Source organism: Sus scrofa, chromosome 3 (genome assembly GCF_000003025.6).
Source record: "Sus scrofa isolate TJ Tabasco breed Duroc chromosome 3, Sscrofa11.1, whole genome shotgun sequence".
NCBI classification, from domain to species: domain Eukaryota; kingdom Metazoa; phylum Chordata; class Mammalia; order Artiodactyla; family Suidae; genus Sus; species Sus scrofa.
This window is the reverse complement of record NC_010445.4, coordinates 60,054,024-60,078,164: the sequence shown is the minus strand read 5'-3', so window position 1 is coordinate 60,078,164 and position 24,141 is coordinate 60,054,024. Positions and strand designations below refer to the sequence as shown.

The 24,141-nt window shown below is 37.3% G+C and overlaps 1 protein-coding gene across 5 annotated transcripts in view; it reads left to right on the top strand.

The window, feature by feature from the left end:
* Window positions 1-24,141, top strand: part of DNAH6 (dynein axonemal heavy chain 6) — a 254,417-nt gene that overhangs the window by 36,110 nt on the left and 194,166 nt on the right. For all 5 annotated transcript variants that reach the window (XM_021087305.1, XM_021087306.1, XM_021087308.1 and 2 more), the window contains 8 exons: window positions 3,911-4,045; window positions 4,134-4,254; window positions 5,365-5,482; window positions 6,766-6,934; window positions 9,677-9,793; window positions 13,630-13,830; window positions 20,663-20,783; window positions 22,692-22,843. In XM_021087305.1, coding sequence (XP_020942964.1) covers window positions 3,911-4,045; window positions 4,134-4,254; window positions 5,365-5,482; window positions 6,766-6,934; window positions 9,677-9,793; window positions 13,630-13,830; window positions 20,663-20,783; window positions 22,692-22,843 — 1,134 coding nt within the window. The remainder of the gene's footprint in view (window positions 1-3,910; window positions 4,046-4,133; window positions 4,255-5,364; window positions 5,483-6,765; window positions 6,935-9,676; window positions 9,794-13,629; window positions 13,831-20,662; window positions 20,784-22,691; window positions 22,844-24,141) is intronic.

Sequence of the window (24,141 nt, the reverse complement as noted above, 5' to 3'; positions counted from 1 at the left end):
ACCGTTAACCCACTGAGCAAGGGCAGGGACCAAACCCGCAACCTCATGGTTCCTAGTCGGATTCGTTAACCACTGCGCCATGACGGGAAGTCCTGATTTTTTTTTTTTTTATTGAGCCTGTATGTATGTATGGTGAAGAAATGATGTTATGAAGAAGTTGCTTTCTATTCTGGTTTGTTGACTCTTTTTATCATAAAGCCAGGCTGATTCTGTCAAATGGTTTTTTCTATATCTGTTGAGATTATCATGCAGTTTTTGCCCTTTATTCTATTGGTATGATTTATTACAATGATTGATTTTCAGATATAAAACCAACCTTTTATCCTTAAGATAAATCATTTGATCCTGGTGTATAATCCTTTTTACACATTGCTATATTTGGTTTACTGCTGTTTGGTTGAAGATATTTGCATATATATTCACAAGGAAGATGATTTACATTTTCCGCCTTGTGATATGTTGGTCTGGTTTGGGTATCAGGTTAATACTGGCTTTATAGGTTGAGTGGGAAATATTTCTTTTTCTTCTGTTTTTTGAAAATGTCTATGAAGAATTGGTATTTCATAGATTTATGAAACTTTCTCTACTTTTGAAGGATATACCTTTTGCTGTAGTCCTTTCTGTACTGGGTCAGAAATGTACATGAGAACACTTGAGCCCAGAGCCTCAGGCTGGGCCATGACCTTCATCTCCAGTGGGTTCTCTAAGGGCCACATTTCACAGATCACTCAAATGTTCTGGCAACTCAAGTTAGGGCACATTAAAGGTAGTGCCATGGTGAAGGAGAGATCAGTAAACCCAAAGTGTTCTTGCATTCCAACCAACATTGTACTGAGCTCAGCATGACCCTGTTTTTCTTAGACGTATAGCAAATGCCACTCTTCTGCACTTTGCTCCAAAGTCTCTAATTTTCTCTTTGACTCTCACCCAATGACCAACCCCCAGATTAGTAACAATGATTTCCCATCTCTGAGTAATTATACTCATTTCAATACAACTGGCAAAAACTCAGTTTGAAATGAGCTTCAACAACAACAAGAAACAAAACTCCTATCATAAGGAAGTTCAAGAGGTAAAAATATGTTTATGGATGGCCGAATTCAGAAATTCAAATGATATTTTGTCATCTTTACTTTTTCCTCTTTCCCTCCACCTTTCAGTTCCATATTTCTCTTGGTACCAACTGAGTTGCAAGCAACTGAGTTGCAGCTCTAGTTACAGCTGGTTCTTTCAGTGAAAGAGAGAACCTCTTACTGGAGATTCTGGAGAGAACACTGATTGCCTCGGCTTGATCATGTGCCCAGTCCTGAATGAATCCCCGCACAGCCAGGAGTACTCTAATATGCCCGTCCTGGATATGTGCCTATTCCTCATTCCTGTGATGGGGAAAATGAGGGGCCAGCCTTATCAAAACCAAAGAGTAATGAGTTTCCCAAAAGAAAGAAGAATTCTACTATCAGGAAAATTGGAGTTATATCAGGGAAAATATCCTGAGTAAATTAATTAATTTTTTATTGAGGTATTGTTGGCATATAATATTACATAAATCTCAGGTGTACAACATAGGGACTCACAATTTTTAAAGGTTAAATTCCATTTTTAGTTATTATACGATATTAAACTAATGCTAATTCTTATCACCTTCAATGGGCATTCTTGTTATACCAGCCCAAGAATGAATCACCTAACCCAAATTCTATCTGAAATTTGCTAACAACAGAAACAATGATGAGGGGGAAAAAGAGAAAAACACAAACACCTACAGTGTGTTATATTCACAACAGCTTTCACATCTATCCTTTATGCTGACAGCCAGGTATTTAGATTAAGGCAAAGTAATTTCTTAGATTATATATTTTTTTCTTCTCCAAGATTCCCACTGTCAAGCTCTCACTTTTTGGCAGACCATTAATACCAGTTCACCTGGACCCTAGCTGTTTATCCCTTTACTAATAGAATTCATATTTTTGGCTCAAGGAAAATACACTGGACTTTCTTGCTTTTACTGCCCAATTTCTATTACATTCTCATTCCTACTCCTGTACTCATTTTAATTTATTTAGTATCTTATTTCATGGATTTAGCCTCTAAACTTCTGCTTCTTTTTAAATTGAAGAATAGTTGATTTATAATATATTTTTTGTTTCTCTTTTATCATGAAAATTCCTCCATGAGATGAATCTTAAGGACTCTCTGACTTCCTAGGTGTTTTCTGAAATAAATCCTTTCATTGAGGACTCTTCTAAGTATAACTTCCCTTTATTTGTACTTAGAATACATAATTAAAGCACTATTTCATGATGGTCCGAATGACTATTATTTGTCCTGTTTTGGAAACTCCTAGGAAAGTTCAGGATTGTGCTGTGTATAACATTTAAACCAGTGTCACATACCTACAAATAAATTAAAGCCATATATATATGCATATAATTATATGTGTGTGTATATATATGCATATAATTATAGGTATGTATTTATATAGATGTAATTTATATATATTACATCTATATAATGCTTCTCCTTTGATTACATTAGGAAAAATGAAGGTGAATGACCTTGAAACCTTGAAATAATCTTGGAACATGTGCCTTCAAAGACAGCAGCCTAGAACTTGATTATGATGGTAGCATGGAAAAAAATCAGGTTGATATTGCGTGGAATGATTCCACAAATACTTCCACTCATTCTCCCAGCCCACATTGCAAGATAGATTCTTGAGAGTGACTGAATTTTCTTTTCAGCAACTTGTTACCCACTGAAATTTTAAGCTAACTTTGTCCTTGTTATAAGTCATATTACAGCCTTTTAGATCAATAGTTGGGCCCCTCCTTTATCATGACTGGACATTGTAAAGTCCTAAAGTAACACTAAGTATTTTGCAGTGGCTATTAGCATAACCTAATGAAATTTAAGATATTGTCCAGTCCTCCATTACTTGCCCTCAGTTTCATAGCTAAAAGATATATATTCAAATGAAAAGAAAGGCATTCAAACTCATTAAATCTGATAATTCAAAGAATACTTTCAGAGCAAAATTTCGGACATGTCCCCTTTTAATGTATGCACTTTGTAGTTAGAACTGACATTAACATATGGAGATTTTTTTTTCCTTAATTACTTTTTTTTCAGATTCAATTGATTTTTATTATAATTATGTTTAAATTTTTAGAACTCGTTGGTTTATGTGCACATATACATATACACACACCTGTATAATTTATATTATAGATATGCTATTCATGCTATATATGTAATTGAGAAGTAAATTTTTGTTAATAAAGGTAAAATAATCCATTTGCCTCGGAGAAATCAGAAATCTGTCCCTTTTTTCCTTACCTGAACACCAGAAAGTATTTATTGCCTTTATTGTTTTGCCCTGGTTCACTTTTGTCTCACAGAATATGCATTTTCAGTGTTTTTTTTTTTTTTGCAGTTTTATATTTTGAGTTTTTACTTTTACTTTTTATTTTTTTAATTTGTTTTTTATTGTTACTTCCCCCAGCACACTTTTCTTTTCCCACTGTACAGCATGGGGACCCAGTTACACATACATGTGTACATAATTTTTTTCTCCCATTGTCATGCTGCGTTGTAAGTATCTAAAGATCTCATTATTAATCCATTCCAAAAGCAATAGTTTGCATCCATTAAACCCAAGCTCCCAGTTTCTTCCACTCCCTTCCTCTCCCCCCTGACAACCACAATCTGTTCTCCAAGTCCATGATTTTCTTTTCTGTGGAAAGGTTCATTTGTGCTGTATATTAGATATCAGATATGAGTGATATCATATGGTATTTGTTTTTCTCTTTCTGACTTACCATCCTTGCTTTCCAAGTATTTTTGTACTTTTAAAGGGCAGGTTTTTTATTTTCTTTTTACTAAATCGTGATAAATTTCTATTTTCATTCAGTATTTACGACCAGCTCTTCTTAAAATAAATGAACTGTGTTATCAGTTGAGTTTCATGGGACTTTGTTGTATTGAAAAATGTCACACCTACACCCTGCACGAATTTAAAGTTACACAAGTCATCCGGCTAGAAGAGGTGAGGAATTTTGTCTGTAAGTTTCATGATCTTTTTCCTGTCATTGAAACTTTGGTACCGTTAACCATACATATTCATCAATGTCTAGGTGACAGAGCGCCTAGAAGAATTTCGAAATGAGGCAAAGGATGTGGTCAGGAAGGCTTGTCGGGTTGCCCTGCGTGCTGCTGGATTTGTTCCTGATGACTGTGTATACGAACCCGTTGAGGGTAGGAAGGGGTTTGAAAGAACGTCAGTAGATCAAAAGTGGTGACTTTCTGAAATATTAACTCGTTTTCATTCTTCCACTTTTCTTTTCTTTCTTTCTTTTCTTTTCGTTTCTTTTTTTCTGGCCACACTTGCAGCATATAGATGTTCCCAGGCTAGGGGTCAAATCCAAGCCACAGCCCACAGCCACAGCAATATAGGATCCAAGCCTCATCTGCCCACTATAGCACAGCTCACAACACCAGATACTTAACCCACTGAGCGAGGCCAGGGAGCGAACCTCTGTCCTCATGGATAATAGTCGGGTTCATAACCCACTGAGCCACAATGAGAACTCCCCATTCCACTTTTCTTAAGCTTAAATAATAACATAATAATGCTATTTTTCAGTTCTCCCGAACTTTGCTAGATAGATTATAAATTTGATGTGTATTGTAGAGGAGGGGGAAAACAGTGAATACTGCATCTTCCTTATGTAATCCCTGCTTGTGTATAATAGTATTTCTAAACTGGTTACAGAACCTTTCTTGCATAAGCATTTTATAATGGACTCAGGGCCTCTCTGCTTAAACGTATGTCTAGCCTACTAGTAGTGACACTAGGTTTGTTAAAATTAAGGGACTGGATGGATCTCAGGATTGACCCCAGCTGGCAGGGACTCTGAAGTCAAATAAGGAGGGTGAAGATGTTTCTAGAAAGAGCAAGCATGGGACAGAGATCAGATCCTGTTAACGAGGATGTTGAATGTTTTGTTGGGTTGAAATCCTTTGATGTGGAATTCTTTTGCATAACTGGCCTGTTTCCTGAAGTTTGAAATATCTCATGAACCAAAGCATTGTGTCATTTTTGAATTTTTGGTTTGTTGTTGTTCTTGGGGGGGGTTTTTGTTTGTTTCTTTTTGGTCATGCCTATGGCATGTGGAAATTCCTGGGCCAGGGATCAAACCCATGCCACAGCAGTGACCCAAGCCACCATAGTAACAGTACTGGATCCTTAACCACTAGGCCACCAGGGAACTCCATTTTTGAATTTTACTTGTCTCTTAATCCATATTAAAAGAAATGGAATTTTCACACAAGAGTTCTTGTTGTTGTGTCTTCTGTTGTTCTTAGGTCATTTAAAAAGGCCAGAAAGCGGAAGTTTCATTGAGTTGCCTACTTCTGGAGACTCTGAGAAAATGACATACACAGAGCAGGCCAGCAAAAGGCACCACTGCATGAGGCTGACATGGTGAATAGTTATTCTTTCTTTCAAGAAAAACCAGAGCATCCATCCATTTCAAGTTTCCTTCATCACAGGATTCTCTAATATTGATAAGGGGTTGGGGGCCACAGTAACCTGAACATAGGCTCCAGAAGTGCAGCCTTCCAGCTGCCACCCAGCAAAGCAGCCAAAGAGAATGGAGGTTATTTCCAAGGCCAAGAGCTCCTCTTTGATCGCTAAGGCTTGGTTTCTTCTAGCCCAGCCAGGAGCATGGGGCAGGCTGCAGTAAGGAGAAGCCATGCACACAGAGATTGGTTGGCTTTCTCGAGTGGACCTGGAGGGCACACTCCACCTATCTTGTCCCTAAAGAAATACAGGCAATTGCGTGGTCACACAAAATTCCACCTGCTTCCTGAGGCGGGTTTGCAACCAGGAGGCAAGGGAAGAAAGGCTGCTTTCCAGGACCTTACCAGGACCCTCCATCTGCTTGCCCAGCAGGAATCTTGCCTTTGTCCCAGGGTTTGGATTTTGCATCATCCTAAAACCTCATCGCTGCAAACACCTCTTGCAAGCAAAATCACTAAACGTTGTCTGAAAAGTTGTGTGCAGCACTTTAAAACACTGATGACTCTTACTCTGTGCTCACTAACTTAGTCCATTTTTTACAACTATTTGACAAGTCTTAATTGTGCCCTGGTTTATAGGTGAATAATCTGACAATCACGTCTGTATTGCAACAGAAGGCAGCGAAGCAGTCCTTGAGGCCCCCATCATAGACTAGAGGCCCCCTGGACTCCACTTAAGCCAAATAAAACATTATTCCAAATGCCATGCTGACTCAGTCTGCATTCTAAGCATTCAAGCAAGGAAATATAAAATTCTTATCTTTGGGTTAGCAATTGCCATCAAACAGCATTTATTCAATAGCAAAGATTTCATTACCATTAGAATGTAAGTCACAGATGTTGTATATTTACTGATTTCTTCTTTAAAGCATCTTAAAAAATACAGCCCTTTCAGCTAGATGAGCTCTGTGCTTTCTTCATAACAACTATATTGCTCATTAAATATCCTATTGAATGGTTAGAATACCTAGCTAACTTGATGCTATTTATTGTGTATGTTTGTGTTTTAAAATGAAGAATGTCTTAAGAACAATCCTTCTGGACAATAAGTATCTGATATTGTAATGTAAATGGAAAGTCAAAGAGAAATTATGATATTTTAAAATGTAAATACTTTCTTTAGAGTCACTTTCAAATACATGTAGTGAGTATAGAAAAGTGAAGCTGTATTTTTTTCTTTTCAAGCTTTATCCGCCTAAATGACTATCTAATTGAGAACACCATGCACGTCCTAACAGTAAACTCTGCCAGCTCTCTTTTGAATCATCTCACTGACAAGCTAAAACGAACACCTTCAGCAGATGTCATTCAGAAATGGATTACAGAAGAGAAGCCTGAAGTCACTGATAAAAAGGTACATTCAGACACAATTAAGAAAATTCACTGGTCCGCGTTTATTGAGGGGTGCTTATTGTGCACTAGGAATTATACTACTTTTCTGTGTGCTGGAAAAAATAGGAGAAGTGCTTAGAGGATTTCACAGTATAATCAGCGTCTACTACACACATGTGAAATGCAGAGTGAAAATCAGCATCTCAGCAAGTATCTAATGGCAGAGAAAGCATCCACTATGGTGAAGTTTGCAGTCTCTCTCATGGGCGTTTGCTAAAGTTTCCTCCTATATTCATTTAACAAATATTCATTAAGTATCTACTATGTATCAAGCCTTGTGCTGGGTGTTGGCTACCCAGTGATGAAAAGCATAGCAAGTACTTACCCCCAAGAAGCTTTTCATTTAGAAGGCATCTTTGTTGTGAAGTGGCAGAGGGAAGCAGGAAAAGTGGTACAAATGAAAGAGATAAACAATGGTTTAGAGGTGAGAGGAAGCAAATCATGGATGCAAATCACTGTGCTTTCAGCGGATGACCTCTTGGGAGGATGTTGATCTTAGAAACACAGCATAATTTGAGATGTTTGACTATTACATTCAGAAAGGATAAGCAGTGAGGTCCTACTGTACAGCACAGAGAACTATTTCCAGTCTCTTGGGAGAGAACATGATGGAAGAGAGTATGAGAAAAAGAATGTGCGTATATATATGTATATATATATATATGCGTGTATGTATGTGTATATATATATACGTGTGTGTGTATATATGTGTGTATATATATGCGTGTGTGTATACACAACTATACTCTAATAAAATGCATGTATATATATAAAATGCGTATATATATAAATGCGTATATATATATAAAATGCATATATATATAAAATGTGTATATATATATATGCGTGTGTGTATACACAACTATACTCTAATAAAAATAAAACAAAAATTTTTTAGAGATGTTTGAGATGAAATAGTATGAATTTGACTGTGCATTTCAGCAAAGCTAAGAGAGAAAACATATTCTCTTATGTCGCAATAAGCTTTCCCTCGGCTCCATCCTGGATAATAGCTTCAAGCTAGACACCTAAAAGCATAGCAAAACATGCTGACCTTGTTTCATCAAGCTTCCTACCTCCACATCTCAACTTCCCCCAGGAAACCCAGCTATGCAGTTTTAAGGCCTGATGCTCTTTGCCATAGTTTTCCTTTTCTCCAGAAGTTGGATTTTAGCCAAATACTCTTTTTCATTATGTCCTCTCTTCCTCTATTCTCAATGCCTGATTTCACTAAATACTCCCACATTTTGAATGTAACACTTATTTTTCTAATTATAAAGGTAATGTCTGCAAAATGCAGAAAATTTGAAAAACACAGAAGGAAAAGCATGCTCTGCTGTACCAGGAGAACTACTTCCAAGGAGAAAAGGGGAATCCTGCTTTACTTGCTGCTTTATCACCTGGTCTTTCCACTTAGCACAATGTTTTATGAAAAATCTCCTGAGTCAATATGTGTTGCTTCCACATAACATTTGCACATGGAAATGTATTATAAATCTTATACATAATTTGCTATTATCGATCACTTTCTCACTACTCCAAATCATGCTACAAAGAACATCCTTGTCTATATATTTTTTCACACGTCTCTGATTTTTCCTCTTAGAAGAGATTCTTTGATGTGGAATTGTTGGGTCAGGAATATGCTTACTCGTTAAGGCTTTTGAAAATGATGCATAACTTTCCAGAAAATTTTGTGTCAATTTACAACCTTCCTAGCAATGTTTGAGAGTAAGCTTTGGCTACCTGCACACTATATATTGTCATTCATTTTAATCTTTGTCAAGCCGATGGATGTAAACTAATATATCACTGCTTTTAAAAGTTATATCCCTTTAAATGCCACCCAGTACAGGGATAAAAGTATAGGTCTCAAGGTCAGAAAGACCTGAGTGTGAATTCTGGGCTGCCACTTACGAAACAGTGGGTCCTCTGTGAAATGTCTTACCTTCTCAAGATCCTATTTTTCTTATGGGAGCAATAATGATACCTATTACATATAGTTGGTGTGGATTTATGTGAATACCTGACACTGGCTGGTGCACAGTAAATACTCGATAAATGTTACTAAATAAACCATCTTGAAGAAGAAAAGAAGGAAGAGGTCGATTAATATTTCCTTGTAAGGAATGCCCACCGTGGCGCAGTGGGTTAAGAATCCGACTGCTGCAGCTCAGGTTGTTGCAGAGGCACAGGTTCAATCCCCAGCCTGGTACAGTGGGTTAAAGGATCTGGTGTTGCCACAGCTGTGGTGTAAGTTACAACTGCAGATCAATTTCCTTTTAAAAAATGTCAGATTATGCCGCCTGATGCCCCACTTTTCTCTTTATTTCCATTTGATATCAACCCATGTTTCTAGTGTATATTTCTATTGACTATATGTCAAGTACCTTTATATTTCAATATTATCAACCTTCTGTCTGCCATATACATTACTGATAGATTTTTCTGGTTTCCTCTTTGCCTTTGCACTGTGATGACAGTGTTTTCACAAGGAGTGAAGTTTTACACTATTGTGCAGTCTTTCCATATTTGCCTTTATCCTTTAATGTCTATGATAATATTCTTTGAAAGACATGCCAATATTATAAGATGAACTAATTGCATAAGCTTAAGTGTCTGTGCCTTTTGTAATACAGAGAGGGTTTTTATTTTACACCTTGGTGCTTGTATCTTGGTAACACTGTAAATGTGCTCATTTCAGGGGGCCCCCATGATGGAGAAGCAGGAAGAAGATGAGTCTCTCACCCCCATGTTCCTCACAGAACTGATTTTGACCGTCCAGTCACTGCTCTTTGAGCCTTCTTTGGAAGACTTTCTGGTATGTGTTACCTCCTATAACATCCAGGTATAAATACCTTTTTAGAAAATGAAGAGGCTGCTCTGCCGTCAAATGATTGGCAGGATCGCTGGTGTCATGTCTCCAAAATGATCATAAGAAAAAGAGAAATCATTGTTCTGTGCACAGCATGATGTCTATATAAAAAGTATCTGAAAGGTTAGCATGTTTTCTTTAACTTGAGGCAGTTTAGGGGCTTGGTTGGGCACACCACCAAGAGAGCATAATCTATAGAAAATTGAGTGTAGTCTGTGTGTGTGTGTACGTTCCCTTTCTTATATTATCTTCCATCACCTTCTGTCCCAAGAGATTGGATATAGTTTCCTGTGCTGTATAGCAGGACCTCATTGCTTATCCATTCTACATGTAACAGCTTGCATCTACCAATCCCGAACTTTCAGTCCATCCTGCTCCCTCCCCCTCACCTTGGCAACCACAAGTCTGTTCTCTGTGTCTGTGAGTCTGTTTCTGTTCTATAGATAGGTATATTTGTATCATATTTTAGATTCCACATATAAGTGATATAATATTGCATTTGTCTTTCTCTTTCTGACTTACTTCACTTAGTATGAGAATCCAGTTTTATCTATGTTGCTGCAAATGATATTGTTTTGGTTTTTTTATAGCTGAGTAGAATTTCATTGATTATATGTATCATATCTACTTCCCACATTTTTAATTTCTACACATGAAGTTGTAGGCCAGGTGTGTTCATGTGTCCATATCACACATAACATTTTGTTTTCGTGTAACCACAAAATTATCACAAAATTATCCCCTGGCAGTATAAACAGGACTGTCACTCATGAATTTCCTATTTTTTCTTATTATTTTGATCATTAGCCTTAACATATATTCCCATCTCATTGTTATAAACATACATATACATATAGAGCATGATCGAAAGGAAAATTATTTACCAAGTCTTGACATCTGACATTGTTCTTGCTTGAGTTGATTGTGGTTTCCTAATAAATTTTTCAGTTCTTTTCCTGTTCAGTTTGACAGACCTCCTGTTGCATGTGATTCTATTTATTGCTCCCACTCTGGAAATAGTCTCCCTCCTTGATTTCTCTTGGTTGTATTCCTGTGCCAACATTTTTCCATTTCATTCCTGTATTTCAAGCCTCTTTTTTTGTCTGACCTTTGACTGTTGTGTTCCTGACGGGCTCACTCCTCCCCACCTTCTGGATGTTCTTCCTGGTTGCTCCTGTCTGAAAATTGGTCTAACTACCGCTTCTAGAATGGTGACTTTACGTATGTATTTCCATCAATCCCTTCCTTCTAAGCTCCAGACTCAGAGTCATGTGGAAATTTCCAACTCACCAAAATGAATTAAAATGATCGACTTCTGCCCAAACTTACTCCTCCTTTCGTATCTCCTCTTTGATGAAAGGCGGTATCCCGGTGCCCGAGCCAGCAATCTGGGAGTCATCCTAGATCCTTTCCTCTTTGAGACCAATCAGCAAGTCCTGTCTGTTGACCTTAGTTGTACCTCCCCTCCTTGGGAACCTCGTCCTCTCTCAGCGGGTCTGCTGTAGGAGTCTCTTCTGTCCTGCCCGCCTCTCTTCCTTCTGATCCATTTTATATATTGCTCGCTGCAAGATTATTTCATAGACCAATCTGTTCACATCACTTAAAATCAAATGTCTCAATTGCTGATAGTAGCATTTTCAAAGGATGCTCTCTAAGACATTGACATGGCTTTCTAGGAGAAAAGGGTTTGGGATGTGCACTTGCATTATTAACAAATATGAAAAATCCTGTTTAGTAGATCCAGAGAAGAATTCTGTTTAACTTTGTTTTAACTTAAGGTTTCTCCCCAAACTTATCTGACCATAAGACCCTTTGAATTTAGGGTAGTCTCTGGTCACAATCTGGGGAATGTTGGACTCTAGGCTGACACTGGAAGCCAGCAACACTCACAAGGCCATTCGTAAGGGAGCTGACTGCATCGTGACTGCATTTCTCCAGACTGGCATCTGTGCTCCAGCACCCAGACTGCCAGCCCCGTTGGGCTTCTTACACTCAGTGACTTGCAAGAACTATACTCTTGTCTTGTGCACTTGACAAGCTCCTGCTCCTCTTTTAAGACTCAACTCAAGGAGTTCCCATCATAGCGCAGTGGTTAACGAATCCGACTAGGAACCATGAGGTTGCGGGTTCGGTCCCTGACCTTGCTCAGTGGGTTAACGATCCGGCTTTGCCATGAGCTGTGGTGTAGGTTGAAGACGCGGCTTGGATCCCGCGTTGCTGTGGGTCTGGCGTAGGCCGGTGGCTACAGCTCCGATTCGACCCCTAGCCTGGGAACCTCCATATGCTGCAGAAGTGGCCCAAAGAAATAGCAAAAAGACAAAAAAATTAAAAAAAAAAAGGCAACTCAAGAAATACCTTTTCTTTGTATCCTTTAGATAGGTTTGTATTTATTATGAATTATAAATCAATTCATTCTCATTGAAGAGAATGTGAAAAACACAGAAAAAAATTGTTAAAATCATCGGTAATCTCATATGCCAGAAATAGAAAATGACTTTTTAACATTTATATATATATATATATATATATATATATATTTTTTTTTTTTTTTTTTTTTTTTTTTTGGTCCTTTTGTCTTTTCTGGGGCCGCACCCAGGGCACATGGAGGTTCCCAGGCTAGGGGTTGAATTGGAGTTGTAGCCGCTGACCTACGCCAGAGCCACAGCAATTCAGGATCTGAGCTACGTCTGTGACATAAACCACAGCTCACAGCAATGCCGGATCCTTAACCCACTGAGCAAGGCCAGGGATTGAACCCACAACCTCATGGTTCCTAGTCAGATTCATTAACCAATGAGCCACGGCAGGAACTCCGAGTATATGTTTTTTTTTCAATCTTGTTTTAGTACATACTGATATACCCACACAACTAACTTAACATGAAATTTTGTATATACATTTTTTTTTCTTTTTAGTGCTATACCTATGGCATATGGAAGTTCCCAGGCTAGGGGTCAAATTTGAACTTCAACTAAGACCTACACCACAGCCACAGCAATGCCAGGTCCAAGCCACATCTGCACCACAGCTTACAGCAATACCAGATCCTTAACCCACTGAATGAGGCCAGGGATCTAATCCAAATCCTCATGAATACTAGTCGGTTTATTAACCTGCTAAGCCACAACAGGAACTCCCAAACTATACATTTTTAAAGTGGTATATTATATACCAGTTTTATTTTTTGCTCCTTTTTTCAAACATTACAAGTTTTTCCCTATGTCATTAAATCAGTCTTTAGAGACATCATTTTGAAGAGATGCTAATTTTCAATCGTACAACTATATCATAACTTAACCAGTCTTCTATTGTTGAACACTAAGGTATTTCTCTGATTAGTTTTTATTATAAGTAATGCTGCGTGATTGGCCTTGCACCATGAAGCATTCTTACAAAGTTAATGTCTTATCTTAGGATAGATACCTAGAATGTAAATTACTGCTCACAGAATATGAACGTTTAACTCACCCTTTAAACTTTCCCTGTTTCTCTTAGGCATTCTTCAGCCTTCCTTCTCTTAAGACTTTTCTGTGTTTTGTTCATATTTCAAATGAATGTACTATGTTCATCTTAATGTGTTACAATTTTTTGCTTACCAGCCTCTTAATTAGAAAACATATTTCCTGAAGATGGGCTGTGGTTTCTGGTTTGTCATGTACTCAGAATCAATACAGTACCTGGCATGATTAAAGGAATTATTATTGATTTTAGAAATTTATAAAATTCAAAAATATAAGCATATATGTGTTTACATGTATGCTTATGCTTTTCTCTCTTAACAGGATGGTATTTCAGGTGCAATCAATCATTTCCAAAGCACTGTGTTATCAGTTCCTAATCTTGTGCCTGATCCATACTTTGATGCTTTTACCAGTCCTTACATTAACAACAAACTAGAAGAAAAAACTTGTGGATTTGGACCAAGCTTATCAGCAGTATTTGATGATGATATGAATTTTCACACAATCATCTATCAAATAAAGGTACCTTTTCTTTTACTAAAACTATTTTCATAATATTTCCTATTTTTAAGAAACCAAGTAGTATGTTTTCTTCCTGTCTTAAATTGAATGCTGCTTAATTTCTAAATGATAAAAATTTTTTTTTAAGTCCTGGTGGATCAGAGCACTAACTATAGGAAAGAGACTTAAAAGTGCAAGCTATTTGAGATGGCATCACTTCTGGGTGGGGGGAATAAGGTTAAAAAGAAGAAGATGCATTAGGTGATGCAGGGGAAATCAAGCAACTGGTGAAAATTTATGGTCCTGTGAGACAAAAGATAACCCCCAAACCAGAATACACCTAACTCTGTCCCCACAACCAAAACATAAAATAATCTTCACATTGCTACACTGACAAAAACAAAAAGCCCTTGAATTATAAATATTACAAATCACTCAAAATCCATTAGGTATTTCATTAAAATATATTAAATACATAAGAAGCTACTATAAGGAGAAAACAGAAAGTGAAAATTAAGACAGCTGATGAATATTCCTTCTCTTTCCTCCCCAAGCCATGAAACACAAGCTGTATTATAAACTAAATATTCTCAAACAAGCTTTGTATATGTGTAAAATACTATTGAATCAAAAATTCAAAATAGAAATGGGATTTTTAAAATTATCTCAGAAACAAAGATTATGTGGTCCCAAGGGCAGATAGACTGAAATGAAAATTTAATGATTATAGAAAAAAAAAACAGGAAAAAAATAATGTGTACAAGAGAAATACAGGAAAAAACAAATGAAAATAAGCCAGAGATATAAGTAAAAGGGTCAGAGAGGAGAAAATTGAAATAGAAAATAAGCAAGAAAAGGAGTTCCTGTTTGGGCTCAGCAGAAACAAATATGACTAGTAACCATGAGGATGCAGGTCCAATCCCTGGCCTTGCTCAGTGGGTTAAGGATCCGGCATTACCATGAGCTGTGGTGTAGGTAAAAGACACTGCTTGGATCCCACGTTGCTGTGGCTGTGGTGTAGGCTGGCAACTACAGCTCTGATTAGACCCCTAGCCTGGGAACCTCCATATGCCAAAGGTACAGCCCTAAAAAGACAAAAAAAAAAAAAAAAGCAAAGAAGAAATAACATACATATAATTGGAGTCTCTGAAGGAGAAAATAAAACAAGGGGTAGAACAAACATATAACTATGGTCCAAGAAAAGAAAACATGGATCTATATATTGAAAGGGTCTACAAAGTACCTTGGAAAGTTGACCAAGAACAATCAATTCTGAGATATATCCTCTTAAAACTATTAGCTTTTAAAGGTAAAGAAAAAAATCCCTCCAAATCTCAAAGCAAAAATGATCAAATAACTTGTAAAAATAAGAGAATTAGACCAGCATTAGATTTCTCAAAAACAGCATATAAAGTAAGGCAACAATGGAAGAGCATTTTAAAGTGAGACATATGGGAAGAAAGGGTGAATCAAGAATTTTTATATAGCTAAGCCAGTCCCTCAGGTATCAAGGTTGTAGAAAAATAGTTTTTAAAAAGCAAGGGCCTAAGGAATTGGTTTTATCCAACCAAGAGATAACTGGACAGAAAGACTGATCTTCCTATTTCTGGTTGTACATGTAAGAAGCTTGGAAGTTGCAACTCCATCCTAACAAGTAAAAAGATGGCCTGGCAGAACAGACTATTCTTGGATCCCTAACAGAGAAAAGAACACAGAAATACCACAGCCCTCAGTAGTGGAGAGACAGAGAAGTGAATACAGGGAGTCATGGCTCCTTAGAGCATGGACTCATGAGCAGAAATCACAGGGAGACCCAGTGCTAGGACAAGAAAATCCGAGCAGTAATTAATGATGCTAGGGTTAAAAAAAATGGCATTATAATAGAAATGAAGAATGCCTTTGATGGGCTTTTTTTAAAATTAAAGTATAGTCAATTTTATTGTTATTTCCCCTAGACATTTTTTTTCCCCACTGTACAGCATGGGGACCCAGTTACACATATATGTATACATACTTTTTTCTCCCATTGTCATGCTCCATTGTAAGTATCTAGACATTATGCTAAATGAAATAAACTAGACAGTGGAAAAAAAAGTACAGTTGATTTACAATGTTCCTTCTGTTTCTGCTGTGCAGTAAAATGACCCAGCCACCCATATACACCTATTTTCCCATTTTCCTGATGAGCTTTGTAGTAGACTGGACAAGGCTGAGAAAAAAGTCCCAGAATGTGTGTGTTTGTGTGTGCGTGTGCGTGTGCGTGTGTGTGTGTGTGTGTGTGTGTGTGTGAGAGAGAGAGAGAGAGAGTGAGAGAGAGAGAGAGACTGGGTCAATTTGCCATATAGTAGAAAATTGACAGAACACTGTAAACCAACTATAATGGAAAAAAATAAAAATCATTTTAAAAAAAAGAATCCCTAGCTGGAGGATCTATCAGTAGAGTCTTGAAAATCAAAAAGCAAAGAGAAGAAAGTATGGGTAAACAACAACAACAACAAAAAAAAACAGAACAGACCATCCAAGGACTGTAGAACAACTTCAAAAGGTATAGCAGATGTGTAATGGGAATACTGTATGATTCTAGCTCTATGACATTCTGAAAAAGGTAAAACCATAGAGACAGTAAAAAGAGCAGTGGTTGCCAGGAGGTTAGGATGGGGGAATGAAGAGATAAAGCACAGATATTTTTAGGACAGTGAACATACTCTTTATGATTCCACAAGGATGGATGTGTCATTATACATTTACCTAAACCCAAAGATTGTACAACACAAGAGTGAACCATAATGTAAACAGTGAACTTTGGGCAATTATGATGTGTGAATGTGGGTTCATCAATAGTAACAAATATACCGAGGGGAAAGGTAAGGGGTGTTGATAATGGGTGGAGGTGTGCATGTGTAGAAGCAGGGGGTGTCTGGGAAGTATCTGCACTTTCAATTTTAGACCTGAAACTGTTCTAGAAAAATAAAGTCTTAATTTAAGAAAAAAAGATGATGAATATTGAGTATATTTAACTGTAGATTTATCTAAAACTAAAATATAGGCAGAAAAAAGATGAAAGACTTAATTTGTTAAAAGATGATTGTTCTAACGAAGCAGAAATAATGCAACTTTAAAAACAGAAAGGAGTTCCCATCGTGGCGCAGGGGTTAACGAATCCGACTAGGAACCATAAGGTTGCGGGTTCAGTCCCTGGCCTTGCTCAGTGGGTTAAGGATCCGGTGTTGCTGTGAGCTGTGGTGTAGGTTGCAGATGTGGCTCGGATCCCACTTTGCTGTGGCTCTGGCGTAGGCTGGTGGCTACAGCTCTGATTCGACCCCTAGCCTGGGAACCTCCATATGCCACAGGAGCGGCCCTAAAAAAGACGAAAGAAAACAAACAAACAAATAAATAAAAAAAAAAAAAAAACAGAAAGAGAAGTTAGAGAATAAGAAGAAAGTATAATGCATTTATTGATTGATTAGAGCTGTAAGTGGGAAGTAAAGAATATCAGTAAAGACCAGCAAATCAAATAGTGAAAGATTAATAAGGGAACAAGTAAATAGTAAAGTATATATGTGAAAATAGGTATGCAGGAAATCTAAGAAAACCCTGAAAAATGAAAAGCTACTTGGGGTACTATTCTTGCCAAATATTAAATATAAACACTGTAACTAAGAGATTGTAATATTGGCACATGCATAGCTATCAGACTCATGGAATAGAATTGAAAGTCCAGAAATACATATAAGTAAATATGAAAATTTGTTAAATGAAAAACATGGTATCTCAAATCACTGAGACGTATTTGGACTTTTTTAATTTTTTTTTTTTTTTTTTGTCTTTTTGCCTTTTTTTTTCTCTTTTTTTTTTTTTTTTTTTGTCTTTTTATCTTTTTTATTTTTTTTAGGGCCACACCTGTGGCATATGGAAGTTCCCAGGCCAGGGGTCCAATCGGAGCTGTTGCCACCAGCCTACGCCAGAGTGATAGCAATCAATGCCAGATCTGAGCCACATCTGAGGCCTACACTACAGCTCACAGCAATGCTGAATCCACAACCCATTGAGCGAGGCCAGGGATCAAACCCGAAACCTCATGGTTCCCAGTCGGATTAGATTCTTCTGCGCCATGATGGGAACTCCATATTTGGACTTTTTCTTAAATTATGCTAGGACAACTGATTAGGCATTTGGATAAAGATGAAGTTAGATACGCATCTCAGTGTATGTAAGAAAAACTGGATCAAGGATCTAAAAGTAAAAAAAAAAGTTCTAGGAGAAAACATGGGTGAATTCTATAATCTTGGTCATAAGAAAAGGTTATCTAACTAAACTCAAAATCCAGATACAATAATAGTCCAAGTGATAAATTTGAGTGTATAAAATTTTTTTTAATTTTGCAAAGAAAAAAAATAAATAAATAAATAAATACAAAGTGAAAACCTGGAGTTCCTAATGTGGCTCAGCAGTAATGAACCTGACTAGTATCCATGAGGATGTGGATTCAATCCCTGGCCTCACTCAGTGGGTTAAGGATCTGGCATTACTGTGCGCTGCAGTGTAGGTCACAGACATGGCTCGGATCCTGTGTTGCTATGGCTCTGGCGTAGGCCGGCAGCTGCAGCTCTGATTGGATCCCTAGCCGGGAACTTCCATATGCCATGGTGTGACTCCCCCAACCAAAACAAAAACAAAGTAAAAACCCAATTATAAACTGGGAGGATCTATTTGCAATTTGTAAATCACATAAAGAGCTCTTACAAACAGGGAGAGGGCAGAGACCAAAACTAAGTAGAAAAAATGGCCAAAACAGAAAACTCACCAAAAACTAACACCTAAACACATGGAAATATACTCTGCCTCACTCATAAGATACATGGAATTGAAGTAAAATTGAGGTAACATTTCCCAACTCTTAGATTAGCAAAATTCAAAAGTATGACAACACATTTCTGTTTGGTAGTCTGTGGAGAAACAAACCCTCTTCACACTGCACATGTGGGAATGCAAATTATGGAGAATTTTACAAAAATGTAAAGGTCATGAAAGACAAAACAGGATTGAGAAATTGTTCCAGATTAAAGGACATCAAAGAGATATGACAAGATACATTACAAGATCCTGGGTAGAATAGTGGACCAGGCAAAAAAAAAAAAAAAGTTTTTTATTTTGCTATGAAAGACATTATTGGGACAAATGGCAAAATTTGTGTAAAGGTCTATAATTAGATAATAGTATTAAAGTCAGTGCTAATTTCCTGATTTAGGTCTGTATACTATGGTTATACTGGTGTTTATTAAATAAACCCTAAAATATTTAGGGATAAAAATGTCTTTTGCCTGCAACTTTCTTCCTAATGGTTCAGAGGTAAAATAATATACATGGAGAGAGAATGGTAAAGAAAATGTGATCTACTGTTAAAATGTAAGGAATTTCAGTGACGGATATATGGAATTTTTTGTGTTATTCTAGCAACTTTCCCGTGAGGTGTGAAAATCATATTTTGAACATATTGGTGGACCTTTCCATTTATAGGCCTTCCATTGTATTCCTAACTCCTGCACGATCACGTATCAGAGACACTCTTAAATCAACTCAAAGTAAATACACTTTCACATAGTTTCTTCCCCTCAATTTTTTTGTCATAAGCCAACTCTCAAAATGTTTAATAAAAATAGGATCAGTATGATTGATTTTTCCTTTTGTCTCAAGCACCAGTACAACTCAGCACAGCATTGTTACTGATCTCCTCTTTTATATATGTATATAAAATAAATTTTATTGCAATATGGTTGACTTAGAAAGTTGTGTTAGTTTCAGGTGTATAGCAAAGCAAATGAGTTTTACCTCCATTCCTTTTCAGATTCTTTTTCCGTGTAGGTTATTACACAGTATTGAGTAGGTTACCCTGGGCTTTATAGCAGGTCCTTGTTACCTGTCCATTTCCCCTCAATTTTTAACATTAAGAAATAAACAGCAGAAACATTCTGGAAGTTTAAGAACCTATTAAAAGGAAATAAATGAACAGATAACTAGATATAGCCATCAAGGGTTGTGCTATTTTTTGTAATTAAACTTTCTACCCTCCCCACTATGCATAAAGCACTTACCCTAGCAGGGATATATTGGGTATGAGTAATTCCATTGACCATCTCTAGCTTTCTTGGGACAAGTTGCATTCATTTGCAAGAAGTCTTGGTGGAAATAAGGGAAGGGGATAGGGTGTAGCCAGGGAGTAAGGGACCAAGACCAACCACAGGCAAATCCTAATCGCCATTCACAGGGACTCAACTACAAAAAGATGTATTGACAAGCCATATTATTATTACCTATGACAAGATGTATTGTGGGGAGGGGGAGGTTAGAGCCAAGGTTAAGAAAGATGAGGGAAAGGAAGGTTTTTATTAAGGCACATTATGAAAGACATTGGGGAATAAGAGTCTTGCCAGTACAGAGAACGTGACAGTCAGATTAGGTAAGTCATTTTGTAGATATGCTAAACACTTTTGCTTTGGCTCAGAAACACTCAAACCTTGTCGTAAAATTTGTGGTTTGGAAAATAAATAGACGTTGTCTCTTGCCATATATTTACGAGATGAAGCTATGTACGTTATGTGCACGTCCTTTCAATTATAAGGAACGATTCTTCAAATGTCAGATTTGAAGATGTTATTATTTTTTTTGTTTTTAGTTTCATAAGAGAATTTGCTAACTGCCCTTTATCATGCAGGATGGTGTCTTCCTTCATTTATGTATCCCCAGGTCAAAGCATAGTATTGGGCATAGAGAAGGTATTTGTGCTTGTTTAGTTTTCTAGAAATGAATTCTGCTCAGGAAAATGCAGTTTTGTCTGTTTATTTGTAACACTTAGGAAGCTGTACAGGCAGCCTTTGAATCTGCCCAATTATATGCAGCTACGTTTGAAAAGTTTCAGATATTCTTCAAGGAAAATGAAAGTCTTGATTTACAAGCTCTTAAACTTCAAGAACCTGGTAAGTTTTCCATTTGTCCTTACTGGTTTTGTTTAGTAGTCATATCAGGATTTACCATTGTCTAGGTTTTTGTGTTTTCATGGCAACAGAAATGGCAGCCCGAAAGAGTAGGCCTGACAAAACACAAGAGTTTATTCATTTCTAGATTATGTGCTGTAGAACTATTTTTGTTTTGTTTTGGCCACACCCAAGGCATGTGGAAATTCCCAGGCCAGGGTTCAAACCCATGCCACAGCAGTGATAATGCTGGATCCTCAACTGCTAGGCGACCAAAGAACTTCTAGGATCCCTTTTTTTCTTTCGTTTTACTCAGTGTTACTGTTTTATTTCAGAATATTATGGGACAGAATTCCTCTCCAATGGCTTATCTTTTAGTATGAAACTGTATCCATGCTAAAGTTTTATTGCCTCTATATGGGAAGGAATTGAAAGGAATGTTTACTTCTACAAATTCCTTTAAAAATGTTTACATAGTGTAAAATGTATCTCAGGAATTCATTCTGTCTCAGGAATTCAAGTTATGCTATTTCTGTACCCATATTGCAACCCAGTGGATGTGAATCAACAACTCCTAGTCATGAAATTAGGTCTGAGGGGAAATTATTAAACTTATCTTCAACAAAAGAAAATAAAATACAATACCCAAGTGAAATTTCAAGCAAGAAAATTCCCAAATGATTACAAAATTAAGTATGTAGTATCATTACCATTTAAAAATGTGAAGCATATCATTCATATTCTTTTTTTTTTTATTTCACATATGATTACTTTGGCTCATGAAGCAGTCCTAATTTTTTCTGTAAGTTTTTATTTTATCTTTTTTTGGTCTTTTGTCTATTTACGGCCACACCCACAGCATATGGAAGTTCCTAGGCTAGGGGTCGAATTGGAGCTGTTGCTGCCAACCTATACCACAGCCACAGCAACACGGGATCCAAGCTGCATCTGCGACCTACACCACAGCTCACAGCAACGCCAGCTCCTTAACCCACTGAGCAAGGCCAGGGATTGAACCCATGTCCTCGTGAATGCTAGTCAGGTTCATTAACCACTGAGCCATGATGGGAGCTCCTATTTTATTTTTAATCCATTATTTTTATTATGCTGAATATTATTATTATTTTAAAGTAAATTAGATATGGAATTCCTGAATTAAATGCTTCAACATGCAACTTTAAAAAAATTGTTCCTACAGAACCAAAATAATATCATCACAGCTAAAAAAAAAAAAAAAACCCTTCATATCAACATTTATCCACATTCAGAATGCTCCACATAAAGCAGTTAGCAACTGGTTTGACTCAGAATCTAGTCCCAGAGTAGGCATTGTGTTCACTTGTTATAGTCCTTATATTTTTGTTTATTTCTTTGTTGTAGCCATGCCTGAAGCATGCAGAAGTTGTCAGGGATTGTGCACACAGCTGTAACCCGAGCCACAGCAGTGACAACACTGGATCCTTAATGTGCCAAGCTGGGAGGGAAATCCCACTTTAAGTTTCTAGAATCTGAAACAGACACCTTTTTTTCAAGACACTGAGTTGCTTGAGAAACCAAAGTGGGGTCTTGCTTTAGGAAAAAAATTACCCAAGTTTTATTTCTACTGTTCTCATCAACACTGTCATACAGAGACTTAAATGTTGAACCAAAGGGAACTGACAGGGACTCAGTGGCACCAGGGTGGCAGTAAGGTGTGGAGCCTGGCACTTCAGCATGTGAAGTGGGCCTAATCCAGATAAATGCATTATGAATTAACATTTTAAGGTTATGCCAAGTACTCTACCTATGGATAATACATTATAAATACATATGGAAATTTATTAATGCAATGATTTTTCATATAATTTTGTAATGATCCTTTAAAATTGAACATGATGTATTTTATGCTTTATATGAATTTATTTTATGTAGATGTCAAGTTCTTTAGTGAACAACTGGAAAAATATCACAGAGAGCACAAGGAAGCAGTAGCACTAAGACCCACCAGGAATGTGGGATTGCTGCTCATTGACACTAAGCAACTGAAAGAAAAACTAATTCCATCACCTTTGCGATGCTTGGAGGTAACAATGAACCAGAAAAAGTTTCATTGTGATCTTTACAACAATTTTATGCCTTTTCCACTGCAAATAACCTATCTTTATTTTCCAATGTTGCAGATATTTAAAATTAGTGTAAGTCTTTGGCACCCTTAATGTCTAGGAAAAGTCCTGTATTCTTTCTCTCCCAAGCACAGTCAGCTTTCAGATGAGGGGACGGCAGCCCTCAGACTAGCCTCCTTCACCTGCTCCTTTTTCCTTTGTTGGAGCATCCCCAGACTTCCTATAGAACAGATACCCCTGTAATGGCTCAGTGTACTGGTTGGAGTGCTGGCTGATTCCAGGATACTGAGACGAAGTTTAAGAGATCATTTCCTGATCTGAAACTGCCCTAAAATCTGATTATATTTTGATGAGTTTTAGAGCTGAGGAAATTTGATTGTTTCAGCAATAACTTTCAGGTCTTCCTTTAGACCCATATATACTATCAAATACCTCCAGAGAGACAATAGTGTAGAACAGGGATTAACAAACTACAGCCCCAGGACCAGTCCAGCCTGCCACCTGCTTTGTCCATATGTTTTTTTTTTGTTTGTTTGTTTTGTTTTGTTTTTTTCTTTTTACAGCCACACTTGTGGCATTTGGAGGTTCCTAGGCTAGGGGTTGAATTGGAGCTACAGCTTCCAGCCTATGCCTCAGCTACAGCAACATGGGATCTGAGCCAAGTCTGCGACCTACACCACAGCTCACAGCAACGCCAGATCCTTAACCCACTAAGCAAGGCCGGGGATTGAACCCGCATCCTCACAGACACTATGTCAGGCTCTTAAGCTGCTGAGCCACAATGAGAACTCTTGTCCATATGGTTTTATTAGAATACATCTGTAACAATTGCCTTATGTACAGCCTATGGTTGCTTTCCCACTACAAGGGCAGAGCTGAGCAGTTGTGATAGAGAATATATGTCCTGAAAATCTAAAATATTTACTATTTAGATCTTGCAGAAAACCTCTGCTGACCCCTGGTGCAGATGACAGAAGACAAAGCCCTGTATAAAAGGCTGTAGGCCTGAGTGCTAGTATCTGTTCTGTGACTAATTAGTTGTAGGGCATCAGGCTTTCTTCTAGAGTTTTGCTGCTTCATCTGTTAAAAAAGGAAAAGTACAGAATTGGAGCAAATTCAATTTCAACATACATTTTCGAGCACTAAGAACACTGTTATATACCAAGCCAAAGAAAACTCAACTCAAAGTGGCTTAAGCAATTGGAAAATGTATGGCCTTTGCAGCCAAAAAGTCCTGAAAGGGTGGAAGGGCGTCAGGT